Below are 15,216 nucleotides of genomic sequence, written 5' to 3' on the forward strand. Positions count from 1 at the left end.
CCTATCTGTCATTTTACAGTTGAAAAAACAGATGGGAAATTACTTGCTTGCTCAAGGCCACACTGAGTTAGTGGCAGAGTTGAGTCCATATAAAATACCGGTTACTGTGGTTCTTAAAACTTAGGTCCACCATGCCAGATGCTTCTCATATACTCCACCACTCCATCTTAGTTCCTTATCATGGGCAATGACTAATCAAGGACTATGTATGTATGTTGACTCAGGAGGAAATGCTGTCCGAACTATGCTAAGACAATGCCATCGCTAGCTTCCAAGTCCCCTCACTTCTTGTTTGTGCCTAAAGTTGCCTTTCAACAGGAACAACCAGACTCTGGTGAAAAGAAAACAGGTCTTCTGCTAGCAGGATCTGAAACCCAGTGGAGAAATGAAATGAAAAGGGCCCCAGAGGATCCTAAAATAAAGGAGACAAGAGCCTTTGTATAGGTTTATTGCAAACTGCTATAATTAAAGTGATATTTTACAAGTGTTTAAGACAGAGGGCAGACAGGCTCCCGAGCCAGGCTTAGCTTCAGAGACACATTCCCAGAGCAAAATGGCACTTGCAGGGAATACGAACTCAATCACTGCTGCTCATTAAGCACAGAGTTGCATTGGAGTCTTCTTAGGGAGCGGACAGAGCCAGTGAGCAGCTCCTTTAATTTTCAAATCTTGCTCCATTCCCACTGTGCACATCGCCTTCCTGGAGCAGGCCTCTGAGCCTCCTTGGGGACTGACACAGATCCTTCCTCTGGCCCAGGCTTCCTGCCAGTGCACAGTGGCCCAGTCATCCTTATTATCATTCATCACAGACATCCTTTTGCCTGCCAGAGGTTTTCCCAGCTTGTAGCTTAAAAGCACCAGCAGGAGAAAAAGCAAGGAATATTCTTATTAATAGAAACCCACAGCATAAATGACTTGGGAACTGGGTATTTCCCAGGATTGGCAGATAGCTGTGAATGTCCTTGCATTCTTTGTCCATAGGGTGCTTGACTGGGTAGTGCTGTTGAAGGTGCCAAAAGTCTGACTTTTTAGGACTTATTCATGTTTTTGAAAACCTACGGGGATAATCATTGGGCAGAAATCTGAGCCTAGCAGAACACTGGGACGGGGGCAGGATGGAGAGGGGAAACTGGTTGAATCCTGAGATCATTCTCAAATGGAAGGGAACATTCCTTCCAGAAGGAGCAGCAGGAAAGGCTGTGCCAAGGCTCTGCTAAAGGGGCCAGGGTGCTTGGGTGGGGGAGGTGGCTCCCCTTGACGTTCAGGATTACTGTTTGGGCAAAGCGAAGTCCCAGGCAGTTTCTTGTGCACATTTCCACATGGCCTGCATGAGACGGGTGAAGCCCATGTCTTTGGGCTTCTCCAGGCCTCTCATCAGTCGTTGCTTCATGATGGAAACAAATTCCTTATTGCTCAGCTCCCCATTGCCTAGAGGAAGAGGCAAACACAGCAGGGATAGATGAGAGGAGGTCTTGGAACAAAGACACTGAGAAAAATTCCATTCTTCACACAACGTGGGTTCTAAAGCCCAGGGCTCTCTCACAGCCATTTTAAATTCTCTTGGCTTAAAATGAACTGATTTGCTCATTCCTTGATGTTTCCAACTGCATGCAACTCAGTGACAGTTTAGTGTAGCGTGACAAAGATGAATGAGATTATATGTCGGGTCTTGTGCTAGGTGTTGTGAATAAAGAGATAAATAAGACTTTGTCCTTTGAAATACTCTCAAGTTGTGGGAGAGACAAATACATTATCTCAATAGTGTGGTAAATGCCATAATGGGTAAACAATGGATGCTACGGGGTACAGAGGAAACATATTTAACCTAGGCTGGGGGGTGGTGCAGGTACAGATCAATAAAGGCTTTCTGGAGGTGACTCTTAAGTTGGATCCCAAAGGATGAACAGGAATTGGCCAAGTAAAGAGGGGTGAGATGGAGGAGGCATTCCAGGTAGTGATAGCAGCATAAACAAAGGCATAGGCAGGGAGCAGCATGGCTGATGGAGAATACAAGTAGTGAGGTGTTGCTGGACACACAGAGGTGGGGGCATGGCAAGTAAACTAAAGAGGTGGGCAGGAGATAGGTTTCCAAGGATCTTGCATTCTCTTTAAAGGGTTTACAGTTTATCTACTATGCAGTGGAGCACCAGAGAAGGACTGGAAGTAGGGGAGTGAGATGTAGTTAGATTTCCAGTTTGAATAGATTTCTCTGGTTAGATATATGGGGATGGCACTGGAGAGTGGCATAACCGAAGTATGGGAGCCAGTTAGGAGACTATTGCAATGGTCCAGGTGAGAAGTGAGAGCTTTTCATGATGAAAATCAAGATCACAATCTGGCCCTGGGTTAAGCCCATTATCTCATGGCTTTCCGTCCCACCCTATTCAGTGGCAGACTCTCAGGTCTGGAAGAAAACTTGGAGAGCATCTGGCTTAACGAAAGGTCACCTCTCAAGTCACATGGAACAGTAACCACTCCAGTAGAAGACAGTTACCTTCTAACTAGATGCCCAGGAGTAAAAAGTCTGCTGATTAAAAGAAAGGCAGCCATTACCGATGGTGATAAGGTACTAGGATACCAGCAAACGGACCTCTCTACTAACGATCAGTCTGGGAAGAGTGGAAAGAGGGAAAAAATGGTTTACTTTTTTAGAGAGTACCTGAAAACCGAAACTGATCCAGGTTTTCTGGCTGAAGAGAGCACCGGCAGCCTCAGAGATAACCTCACAGCAAGATTAAACAAGCAAACAATAACAGGTAAAACCATCTATGATACTAGAAGTCAGGAGAGTGACTATCCTTGGGAGAGGAAATGACTGGAAGGTAGCACCAGGGGGCCTCCGTGGTCCAGGTAATGTGATGTTTCTGGTGGTTACACAGGTATGTTCGGTTTTATAAAATTACTAAGCTGTACACTTAACATATGATATTTACACTTTTCTGTATGTATATTATACTTCAATATAAAAAGTTTAAAAGTAGCCTGGCTAGCCTGAAAAGTAATCAATCATATGGCTTATTAAGAATGTAATCTAAAGAACAAAAAACTCTAAAGAAGATTCTTAATATTTTGTATTAAAAAAAGAAGCTTAAGATGAAAAAAATCTGAGGTCATTTCACTTAAACTACCATGGAATTTATTTCCTGCTTCCCTAAGGCCAGAGCTGACCAGTCAGACTGGCTTCTGTTGCCTCTGAACCAAGTATATGACTGAATGTCATTTATCTGCATGTATGAGACCTGTGAGTGCAACTCTAAATTCTGTGATGAGTAAGCCTGTTTGAAACTTGGAATTCTCTGTCCTCTGACATTCTGACCTAAGACCTTGCACTGATAGAAATAACAATGGCCTTTTAATTTAATATATACTTTTTTTTTTCTGTAGATTTAGAAAATAAGCCCCAGAGGTGTCATATGATTTTCTTAAAGGTGGTTCAAGTAGGTAGTGACAAAGCCTGCTTCTAAAAGGTTGGAAAATCAAACACCATTTCCCAGGCCTTCCCAGGAGAAGAGGTGAATGGTGAAGCTGGCTGCCTTTATTCCCATATTCACTTCACAGACCAGCTCTAGGATGTTGACTTCAAAAATTATAAAAATAAATGTTTCTTGGAAAAAACTCAAACCACCTAAACATGATAGAGTAAAAACAAAATCTGGGGACAGTTAATCTCTATAGCAGTGCTGTTCATCAGAACTCTCTTTGATGGGAGAAATGTTTTTTATCTGTGCTATTCAGTGCAGTAGCCGCTGGCTACATGCGGCTACTGAGCATTTGAAATGTGGGTAGGGAGACCAAAGAACTGAGTTTTAAAGTTTTAATTTAAATTTAAATAGCCACATATAACTAACTACTGGTATCATATGGGACAGGGATGCTTAGAGAATGAGCCACCCCCTGCGGACGAGGCCATCTCCTTATCCTAGCCCTGGGACTTCCTTTGATTCAGACCTCGGCTGTGGATGCAGGTGGCAGATTTAAACAACTCAAGCTCAACTTAATAACTTACATCACTTAAGTTAATCAACGATTGTTATGTGCAAAGTACTATCTTAGGTCTTATGGGGGAAGGTCCGATGGGGGAAGTACTATCTTAGGTCTCATGGGGGAAAGTCCATCTTTAAAAAGCTCACAATTTAGTAGGGAAGATAAGGCGCATACACAGAGATAGAGTGTAATGTAGTAGATAATGCAGACAAACCGAACCAAATTAAGGAATGAAAAAACCAGAGCGATTCATTATACTGGGACCAAAATGAAAACTTTCATATAGGCAGAAGCTTTTGAGCTGATTCTTGAATTCCATTAGCCTCGTTTCCTGGAGGAAGATGAACAATGAATCCTGACCCTGGGACAAGCAATGAAGGTTACATAGGAAGGAGGTAGCACAGCTTTGACTCAAATCCTGGTTTTGACATCTACTACCTTGGTGATCCTGGGAAAATTATTCGACCTCTGAGTCTCAGCTCCCTTATCTGGAAAATGTAGTTAGTAACAATTCCTACATCAGAGGATTAAATGAGCAGCTTAGCTCAGTGCCTGGCTCATAGTAAGCACTGAAAGAAGTGTGAGTCTCCATTGTGAATATTATTATTATTATTATTAAAGTGTGAGTCTCCATTGTGAATGTTGTTATTATTATTACACAGCTTGCTGCTTAGTAGATTAGGATTATTATTATTATTTCGGCCAACATAGCTGAGAAATAATGCCAGAGCAGAATGAGGATCTCTTAAATGGGCTAACTACAGGGTGGTGACAGACACAATAGACCATTGTAAGCTGGAATGCTACGATGGAATGTGAATGACTGAAACTGTGCCTTTTGGGAGGTGAAGAGAGAAGTACCATTTTCTTCTAAGAGGCATTCAAATACCTGAGTGCTCCTAATCTACTAAGCAGCAAGCTGTGTCCAACATTTTTGTTTCCATTTTTTTAAGCTTTTATGTTTGAGTTTATTGTTTATTTAATTTTTAAAACACTACTGTAGTTTAAGTGTTTCCATTTTTAAGATCCTTATGGTCATAAATTAATTTAGACCTATAGACAAATTGGAATTACAATAAAAAATAGAAAATACAAGCCAGGACCAGGGGTTATATTTCTCAATGTCATGACACTGAGGACTGAGCTCTTGATATGTGAAAAAGGTAAGCTGACGAAGTATAGGCTAGTACACTGGGACTAGTTCATTGTCTGCAAGGCTCCATTAGAAACAAGGGCAGTAAGGCTCAGTTTTCCCAGCTGACTCCGAGGGCTCCACTCACCATCGCAGTCAAAGAGTGCAAACACCACATCACACACATGGTCTGAGAGTTCCACTTTAGCCACTGTTCTGGCCACTTGCTGCATGGTCACTGAAAGAAGAAAGAAAGAGGCTAAATTTGCATAGCAGAGCAACTGTCATTTTGCTTTCTCTGAATGGGAGGGATAAAAGTACTCAGTCATGATAGAGTTTTCAATTCTTTTCTATTGCTGCCATGCTTTAGGAGGTATATACGACTAAGTAAGAATGGCTGATATTAAGTTCATAGAGACAGAATGTAGAGAAGAGGTTACCTGAGCCTGCGGGAAGGAGGAATGGGGAGTTAGTGGTAATGATATTATAGATCTCTGTTTGGGGCGATGGAAAAGTTTTAGAAATAATGGTGATGGTTGTACAATATTGTGAATGTAATTAATGACACTGATTTGTATACTCGAAAATAGTTTAAATGGCATCTTTATGTTATATCTTTTACCATAATAAAAAATTTAAAAAGTGAAAATCCACATAATATTTGAGGATGGGATTCTAACAGTCTAGAGCACACAGTGGTGGCCTTTCTAATAAATTATTACCAGAAGTGTGCCTTGAAAAAATATAAAGAATGTCTGAGATAACTATAGTCTCCTTATTTGTACGTCTCTCCCACTGGAAAGAACATGATAACAAAAAGACAAGGAAATAACCAGGCAGCAAAAGGAACTGGAGGTGGGGAATAAAGAGGCTTGTCTTGGGATGCTAAGGCTTCACCCTTCGGTTACTGATTGACAGCTAAGTACCTGCATGGATGAGCTCCTTGCCCCTCCTCCCTACAAGTTTTCCACCAGCCACTTTGTCCTTTCCAACTGTGCCCCTTGGGATAAGCAGTGGACCCCATCTCACTAGTTAAGTATGCAAGCTTTTTTGTTTGTCTTTTTTCAGACCTCAGCAGAAAATCTCTTTTCTCTTGCCATTTTCTCTTTCTCTGACATTTCCTGTTAAACATTAGCAATCATGTAAGAATTGGGTTCTCAGGAAAAAAAAGCCAGGAAAGACTAGGCAATTTTCACTGCCTTTTCTCCCATTTCTCCTGATCTAGCTACATCTATAAATTACATACACATATATCATTACAAATTATGTTATTGTTTACAGACATACTCTTAAGTGAGGTAAAACACGGAGGAAAGATAAGAATTTTTACTGATGCAGAAGCAATGTGAACTTAAACTAGTCAGTGTGCCTTCTCTGCTTATTTCATTCCTATAACTTCAGTTATTTCTTGTCATTTTTTCTGCATTTGCTCTTTCACTTCACCTCTGTCATCTCGATATATTCAGTGTCCCCAAGGTCAGCAGATACAAATACCAGGGCAATGCAGAGGAGCAAGGTGATGCAGTAGAAAACTGTGCATGAAGTCACAAGACCTGAGCTCTAGTCCTGGCTCCACCACTAACATTCTTTGTGAATCTGATGGAGTTGTTTGATCTCTTTAGATTTAAATTTCTCACATTCAAATGAGGGGATGTCACAATATAACTGCTGAAGTGGCTTAGTAGTGCAAAAAACAGTTTATTCGTGTTTTCTAGAATCTGAAGTGGGGATGGGGGTGGAGGTAAACAGAAATAGCTGATGATCTTGAGTGGCAAAAAGCAGAAGAGAGGTAATATTGGCCACAAGCTAGGCTATACCTCAGTGCTCACAGCCTCTGGCTTGAGGGGGACTAGGCTATTTGGGAGGATAGGAAGAGTCAGTTTCCTTTTCCTGCAGCTTTGGGTTAGTTACTGTTCACACTGTCATTTCTCCCAAGATGTGAGTTAGGGTGAAGGAAGAATCAATGTCCCTTAAACTAAAAGACTAAAGCAGAAGATACTATTGTGGTGGATATTTATGAGATGTGGCTAACTGCTGAAAGGGTAGTTGGGGAATCTATATGACTGTGTAAGTTTTAGAATTTAGAAACAGCTTTGTAGGTCTAGACACTTGATTTTCGCAGCGGGCTCAGTTAAGAACTGATTCCAGGTAACTAAACTGTGCAGGGAAGGAAGAGAAATCAGAAGGCCAATTTACAATGAACGTAGTAACTATCTGGAGAACCGAAATGATAACAGCTGGTTATTATACTTCTCAGTTGGAAAATATACAAAGGAAACTCAATTCACCTCAAAAGACTGCTCAGCAAAAACACAATCAGATCAAGAGAAACTGGATGCTCTCAAACTGTGATCGCCTACTGAATTACCCTTTGCAACCACAGAAATGTGTCCTGAGAAGTGGATCAAAGCCCGTTCTGTGTTAAGAGAAACATGAACGCTTTTGGTTAAACATTTCTTTTTCTGCATTTCACATCAGCTCCACACTTCTGTCATAACTGATAACTATCCTCTTTTTCTCTTTCCCAGTTCTTCCATTCTCCTAGGGCAGAGTGCCTACTTGCTAATTCCTCTTGATATTCCAAGTGTCTATCCTCCCCATAAAGATGGGCCCTTTCCTCTAAATAAGCCAGTAACTAAAATGATATCCAAGGATGTCAGTGAGAGCTCTTGAGAATTTTTAGTGAAAACCCATTAAAGCGGTATTAAGTGGTTATAGAATAGGGACCTCTGGGGCCACCTGCAGGAATGCCTCATTACAAATGCCATCTCTTGACAGCATAGTTATAGATTATGTTCCATCTCACATGAGGGCTCTGACACCATTTATGCTATAGGAGGAAAAACCAGGGCTGCTAAGTCATTGTAACGCAAACCACTGGGATGTTACCAGCCAGCAAACAGCCTAGTGGGGGTGCCCTTTCACAGCACAAGATCCTCAGACCCTGAGGGTGTGAATCACCGCAGAGGAAGAAACACTGAACTAGCTGGTGAGCTGTCAAGCTGGTAGTGCTTGGGACAAGTGGGAGGACAGCAGATTACAAGCCAAGTGCTTGACAGCTGGTACTGAGAGTTGGCTCATTCATATTTGTTTCCACATCCCTGAATCAATCACAAAGTCATAATTAAATCACAGCAAGCAGAACAACGCTCCTCCGTCCTCCTTCAGATGTTGACCTCCCCAAGCAGACCAGTCGTTGGCAGTGGAATTTGGGCCTCCCCTATTTGATGACACTAATTGACTGATGGCTGGAATTCTAGTTTCTAATCTGAAAAATGTCCACATGGACCATGAAGTCTCCTTGGAGAAGGCCTAAGTTTCTAAGGCCCATGTATTCCTTTTGAACAAATCTGGCCCAGCCACCTGAGCAATAATAGATGGGCATGAGACTGGGTGATTTTTATTAGACTAGGACAGGGAAGAATTTGTAGGAGCAGGCTTACTTGGCACTCAAAAATGTGGTACCATCTGGCTTTTTGAAAAGTCCAGGCAGAATCTGAGTTGTGCCAGGTCTCCAATTTACTCTCTGGCATGGTCCATTCCCGGACAATTCAATAGTAGAAAGAAACACATGCCGAGTTTGTGTGACTATAATGTCAGAAGCTACATTACATAAAACTATCTACTTACCACAATAGTCAAAGAGAATAAAGGAGAATTCTAAAGTCCTAAAAGCCCAAATGTCCAATGGAATCAGAGAATCTTAGAACTGGAAGAGACCTCAGAGGGAATGTGAAATCCAGAGAAGTTAAATAAATTGCTCAGGGTCATAAAGCTAGCTGATAACAGCTGGGTCTAGAATCTAAGTCTCCTGACCTCTAGCCCAGTGATCTTTTTCCCTGTACACAATGGATCTGTTTGATCACTTATGTGGACAATACTATTCCTCTCCATGAATCTGTCACCCTAAACAAGAGAAGGAGCTCAGATGAAAGAAAAGCACTCGGTGCCAGTGGGCAGGAATGAATAGCCGAATAGCTGGAGGTTGTGAGGAACCAGCATTACAGTTTGACCACAGATCTATACAGTGGAAGACATTAGCATTCCCTTGGAACTTACTGACAATTTCAGGGACAACTTAAAAAGTTTATTAAACTGCAACCCAATGAAAAGCATATGAACTAAGGTCATCCTGGGAGCTTTTCCCCACAGCTGCCTCTGATGCATAGAAACAGTTATGGACAGTGTGACCCAGTTAGGAGTTGCCTGTCTCTTCCTAATGCAAAGGTGTTTGGAAAGGTGATATGCCAAGTTGGGCTGACAGTCTCTAGCTGTGTGGCCATGTGATTATTCCTGTCTTCCTGGACTGCGGTGGAGAGAATCAAAAGCTGGCTTGTGACTGCCAAGGTTAAGTAAGGGGAGATATTTCTGCTTTAGCCCTGGAAAGGCTTATGATATATATGTCTTAAGTTTCTTAAATCCATCCCTAGATGGCTCTGGGGGGCGGGGGAGGGTGAGGACAGGGGGTAGGATTTTCCCTTAAAGAGCACTTGTCCTTTCTTTTTTATCTTCTTCCAAGATACTTTGGCTAATGCAACACACACATTTCAACCTGATTCAAGGGTTGAGGGGCAGGATAACATTTAGGAGAACTAGCAATTTAAGGAGCCAAGAGCAATACAATATACTAATAATGGAAATGATAACAACTCCTTGTCCTGCACTGTGCTTCGGAGCCACAGGCAGGCTGACCCCTCTGTGTGCTCAGGCTGCCCACCTGTCAGAGATGATGGTGGTCCCGGCTCCTAAATACTATATTTAGTTATATGCCATGGAGAAAACCTGCAGTCAGATTTTCTGAACCTCAGAGCATCATCCCAGATGACTGCTTCAATGAACTTATGTGCTTAATCTAGTACAAAATGATTTATAGTAAGATTTATTGCCAGCATCCAGTATTATATCTGGCTTCTTTAAAAATCCTCATCATATTTTGTCTATAAAGGCCAAACATTTCTACCAGCACTATTTGGCAGTCAGTGATTTCAGCTGACACACCCAGAGGGTGATTACAGTTTAGTGGAGGAAATCGTATATACCCTTAAGATTGAGAAATACGTAGGAGAAATAGCAGACATATTAATAGATACATATGAGTTACAGTGGAATAGTCTTTATTTGGTAGGAGGTATATTTGGAATCTGAATTCTAAACGATTAAAGAGACAGACTGCTCCGGATTTGTGCATGTATTACCATGTGGGGTGGGGGTGGAGGAATCAGTTTCAACAAAGTCCCCAGAGCAGGAAGAGATGTTAATGCCTGACTAGAGAGTTAAAACAGAAGGTGCAAGGGGATAGGGCAGAGCATCAGGACAGATTTTACAAAGGGCCAGTTAAGTCTCCTTGTAAGGAAATCTTTATAACAAAGCCAGGTCTTATTTGGAGACCAATTTACCATATTCACTTGCTTTTTTCTTTTAGCCTCATTAAAATTTCATTCTTTTTATTATAAAAAGTTATTTTTCATTAGTTAATACATTCACTTGTTTCAAAATTCAAATGGCACAGAAGAGCTGAAGGCTCCTTCCCCACCTTATCCCCCAGTTGCCAGCTAGTTGTCCAGAGGCAACGAGTATCTCCAGTTTCCCCAGAAATATTTTTGGATATAAAATCATTTATTTATTCTTCAATTCGTCTCACAAAAATGGTAGTAAATAAAATATGTGGTTTTGCTTTACTCATTTAACAACATATCTTAGAAATAATTCTACACCAGTTCATAGATAGTTCCTTTAAATAGCTGCATCGTATTCCATTGACAGGATGTATCATTATTTAACCAATTCCTAATTTATTCTAACTTCATTCTTGAGGAGGAAGTATCTTTTATTCACCTTTTACAAAATTATTTCCTTTGTGGTCTTCAGTCAGCTTCAACAGAGTCTGAATCTCTGACAGCTAAAGTGAGAGCAACTAATATATTTAAATTTGGTTTGCTGACATTATATGAAAGGCTAAATACTCTTCACATTTATAAGTGTCCTATGAAAGCTTTGGAGGCTTCTAAGATTAGTAAATCTTGAAGTCTCCAAAGAAGCAGTGCTTATGATAAATACTAAATCGCTGTATTTTCCCAGTTGGTGTAATTCCTTTCTGATCCTTTTCTGAGTAGGATGTCATGTTGGCTGATTTTTGTCCTAACTTTCCTACAGATGCGGATGTTCTGACAGTTTATCCTACCCTCACCCTCCTCTCTCTCCTATTGCTAATCGCAAATCCCTAAAGTAGCTCTCTTTCTCTTCCTTGGGGCACTTATAAAATTTTTCTAAATCACAAGATATTCAAAGCAATGTAATTAAGTCTGAATCAATCTTCAGAATTGCTAAGCAACTTTAAATTTGGGGAAATAAACCAGGTCTCAGAAGAGAAAGTGCCTCATAAAGCAAACATTTCTTTTAGAATTTGAGCTTCCTTGTCTACATCATGAATAATTTCCTCTAAAAAGTGGACGACTTTGTCTTAAATGAATGGAATCCTGGCCAACACTCCTCTTCACATGTAAATGTTTTTACAAAATGAAATGATGAACTGGAGCACTGGGGTTTGCCTCCCACAAACTTTAAAAGAATTTATAAAATAGGAGTTTTTTCTCCATAACCGCTTCCTCTCATATCTTCATGACATTCCTGTCTCCTGCCTCTTGCTATGGCTGTCTGGGGGATGCTCTATAATTCTTTCTGTGAATTTCCCCCTATTTCTACCTTCACATATAAGCACTGAGTCCCCTATATAAGTTTTCAGGTCCTTCTAGCAGCAGCAGGTGCCATGTATCAAAGAGAAGGGTGGTATGGAAGTCAGTGAACCTGAATCTCCAGTCTGTTTTGTATCACACTAGCTGTGATTTGAGCAAGTCATTTCCTTCATGTGTAAATGAAGAGGTTAAAAACAATAAAGTAAGGGTTTAAATAAAATGATATCTACACTCCGTTCCAGCCCAAAGTTTTGTTTTTTTAAGATAATATGGCTTAAAATCAGTTAAAATGTTCCTATTTTCAGAAATCTTCAAAGAAAATCTAAAGGTGGGAATTTCCTGAATTATGGCCAGTGTGGTGGGCTGATTTCTGAGATGGTCCCCAACATTCCCAGCCGCTGGCATACACACCCTGTATAATCTCCTCTCCTTGAGTGGGGAGCAGAACTTGTGATCATCAAGGGATGCTACTCCTGTGATTTAGGTTACTTTATGTGGAGAAGGTAATGAGATAATCACTCCCATGATTATGGGTGTATAACATAAGAGTCCATCTCAGCACACTCGAGAAAGAGATTTTCCTGTGGGCTTTGAAGAAGTGAGTTGCCTGTTGTGAGAGGGCCTGTGAGAGGGCCACATGACGGAATTGCGGTGGCCTGCTGAGAGTGATCCCTAGTGACAGCCAACAAGAAAGAGGGAACGTCAGTCCTACAATTGAAAGGAATTCTGCCAAGAACCCAAATGAGTTTGGAAGAGGATCCTAAACTCCAGATGAGAATGTAGCCCTTCTGACACCTTGATTTCAGCCCCATTTGACCCTGAGCAGAGAACCCAGCTATGCTGTGTCCAAACTCTGACTTACAGAAACAGAGATAATAAATAGATATTGTTTTAGGCTGCTAAATTTGTAGTAATCTGTTATGCAGCAAGGAAGCTATGTGGGGAAGGTATTAATGGTTGGGAATGTCCTTTTGAGGTTCCTCAAACCAATAATTTATATATACCTGTGCTCTTTTTAGGTACATTTTATAGAACTGTCATTCTTCTGCAACTACTAAACCAAGCCCCATTAATTAGATCTTATAGAGGCACTAGCCAAGGTCTAATTAAGTTTTAAATTTCTGAAAAAGAAAATAAATTAAAACTGCCACCCTTCTTTTGGGAATTTGACAGCCTTGCTTTGGATTCAAATGTGTCTGATAATTATAAGTTAGTTCATTTTCTTTTTTCTTAAATTTTATTTATTTATTTTTTTATTAAGTTTATTGGGGTAACATTGGTTAATACAATTATATAATTTTCAGGTGCACATTACAATTTGATATCTATATATTCTATTGTGTGATAACCACCCGAAGTCCAGTTTCCTTCAGCTATCGTATATTTGAAGTTAGTTCATTTTCATACAGATTTGGATATAACTGTAAGCTATAACATGTTCCTTAAAACATTACTTCATTCCACAAAAAGCTGATTTAGTTATAGTCATAGAATTTCAAATCTGGAAGAACCTTGGATATATTTAGTATAACTCTAACTTGAGGGTCAGAGAAGCTGTGATTTGCTCTTGGTGTCAAGAAAATAAATTACGTGGGAAGATGTCATAGTTCTATCATTTCTTCCCTGACCCTAGGCTTTTATTAGAGCATTTCACCATCCTTTCAGGATCTGATCATGTTTAGAATTAATTCACTCATTTATTCAACATTAACTGAACATCTACTACATATATAGAACTGTTCTAGGCTCAGAATAAAATACAAAGATGTGGAAAATATGGTTCATAGCTTCAAAATTTTACAGTCTAGTAAAAACAAAAACAAAACTCCCTCTTGAATGCTGAGGATATTAGCGATACTAATAGGGGCTAGATATTCCTAGGAACAGAGAACAAATAATGATAATGCTTTCTGAAAGTGCTGATCCCAAGAATTTTTGTATGAATGATGAAACTTAGGAAAAGCTAAAAGCTCCAATCCTCATTAATAAGTACAAACAACTTATAACTTCTAAAAGAATTTGAATCTCAGAAGTGACTGAGAAAAAGCATTAGATATCACTTCCTAAGAGAACAAAAGTAAGCCTTATCAGGTCCTAGGGTCATCTTTTTATTTTTTTAAAATCTCTTTTTGCAAAGTTTCCATATTAGGATAGGTTGTTTTCAGTCTGTTAGCTCTTTAATAAGATAAGCAGGCAGGGGAAAGGTAACTGAGTAGCAGGTAACTGAACTCAGGTCAGAGTTTAAAACCAAAATTTGTGCTTACACATTTCTTGCATATTGTTAATGCTAGATGTTAGATCGGTATTTAAAAGTGTAACAAATCCTTGTCACACCAATAAGTAGAGGTGGTAAAGAACACCCTCATTCGTAGAAGCTGAGAAGTTCACATCTGTATATCCTATATTTCTATGTTGAGAAACTGAAAGCTTAGAATATATGTATGTCTCTTTTTTTCCTTTGAAGGAATACCAACTTTCCGTGCTACGTGATCTTACTTAAGTTACTTTAGGATTTTGTTTATTGATTTCTTTGCTGAAGAATTATATGTTTAGAAAGGTGACAAACACAGATGTGTCTCCTATGTGGGATAAGAAGGTAGATTAGACAACTCCGAGAGTCTATGTTACTATAAGTAAGGTATGCACTACAGATGTTAGGGTGTGTCTGTAGAACCTGGGCCTGGACAGAAGAAACAATTGTAGAAGGAAAATGTCACACATATTTCATATTCAAGGGAAGGGCACTAACTCCAAAACATCACAATTTCCAAAAGGCCTTTATTCTCCCCCTAAGAATGGTTAACTTAGCCAAAGGGAAATGGGAGGAAATAGCCAAGACCCTGTCTTTCTTAAGCTACTGAAGCATAGTTCAAAATGGCAAAGCTGCATTGCCTCACGGATTTTATTTCAGCAAAGATTTCCAAATTCCAGCAGCATTTTGGGATATACTGAGAGGAAACAAGATGGTGTGATAAGAATACAGATTTTGGGGTTAGAGAGACCTGTGCTTAATCCTGGTTCTACTACTGCTTAGCTGGGTAACCATGAGCAAGCTGTTTAGTTTTATATTTTTCATCCATAAAATGGGGGTTAATACCTTTCAAGTTTTAAGGATGAAGAGAGATAATGTCCACAAAGCACTTAGCGTTATGCCTGGCATACGGAAGCTGCTATTAATAATAGCTGCTATTAGTGTTCCAGATGGCCTCACAGTTCTCCAAAGGGCAATGCTACAGGATTCTTAGGGCTCAAGAGAGGGTGGTGGTTTGTCTGTCACAGATGATTGTTCAGAATATAAGAGTTCGTTGTGTTCTAGAAATTACTTCATGAGAAATTTCTGACTCCCCCAACAACCTAGTAGGGACCTAAATGCCAAAAAGACTAAGACTCCTTTATTCATTCAAAATT

The 15,216-nt window shown here is 40.1% G+C and overlaps 1 protein-coding gene across 7 annotated transcripts in view; it reads right to left on the bottom strand.

The window, feature by feature from the left end:
• Nucleotides 1-432: 432 nt before the first annotated feature.
• MICU1 (mitochondrial calcium uptake 1) overlaps nt 433-15,216 on the bottom strand; it is a 196,073-nt gene continuing 181,289 nt past the window's right edge. For 4 of the 7 annotated variants that reach the window (XM_023527888.1, XM_023527890.1, XM_023527891.1 and 1 more), the window contains 2 exons: nt 5,265-5,354; nt 984-1,428 (listed from right to left, as the gene is read on the bottom strand). In XM_023527888.1, coding sequence (XP_023383656.1) covers nt 1,268-1,428; nt 5,265-5,354 — 251 coding nt within the window. In that variant the 3' untranslated portion in view covers nt 984-1,267. Of the gene's footprint in view, nt 1,429-5,264; nt 5,355-15,216 lie in introns of all 7 variants that reach the window. The other 3 variants (XM_011355210.2, XM_023527889.1, XM_011355208.2) reach the window with 2 other exon arrangements.

The sequence above is a fragment of the Pteropus vampyrus genome, unplaced genomic scaffold, assembly GCF_000151845.1.
Source record: "Pteropus vampyrus isolate Shadow unplaced genomic scaffold, Pvam_2.0 Scaffold20, whole genome shotgun sequence".
Taxonomy (NCBI): Eukaryota; Metazoa; Chordata; class Mammalia; order Chiroptera; family Pteropodidae; genus Pteropus; species Pteropus vampyrus.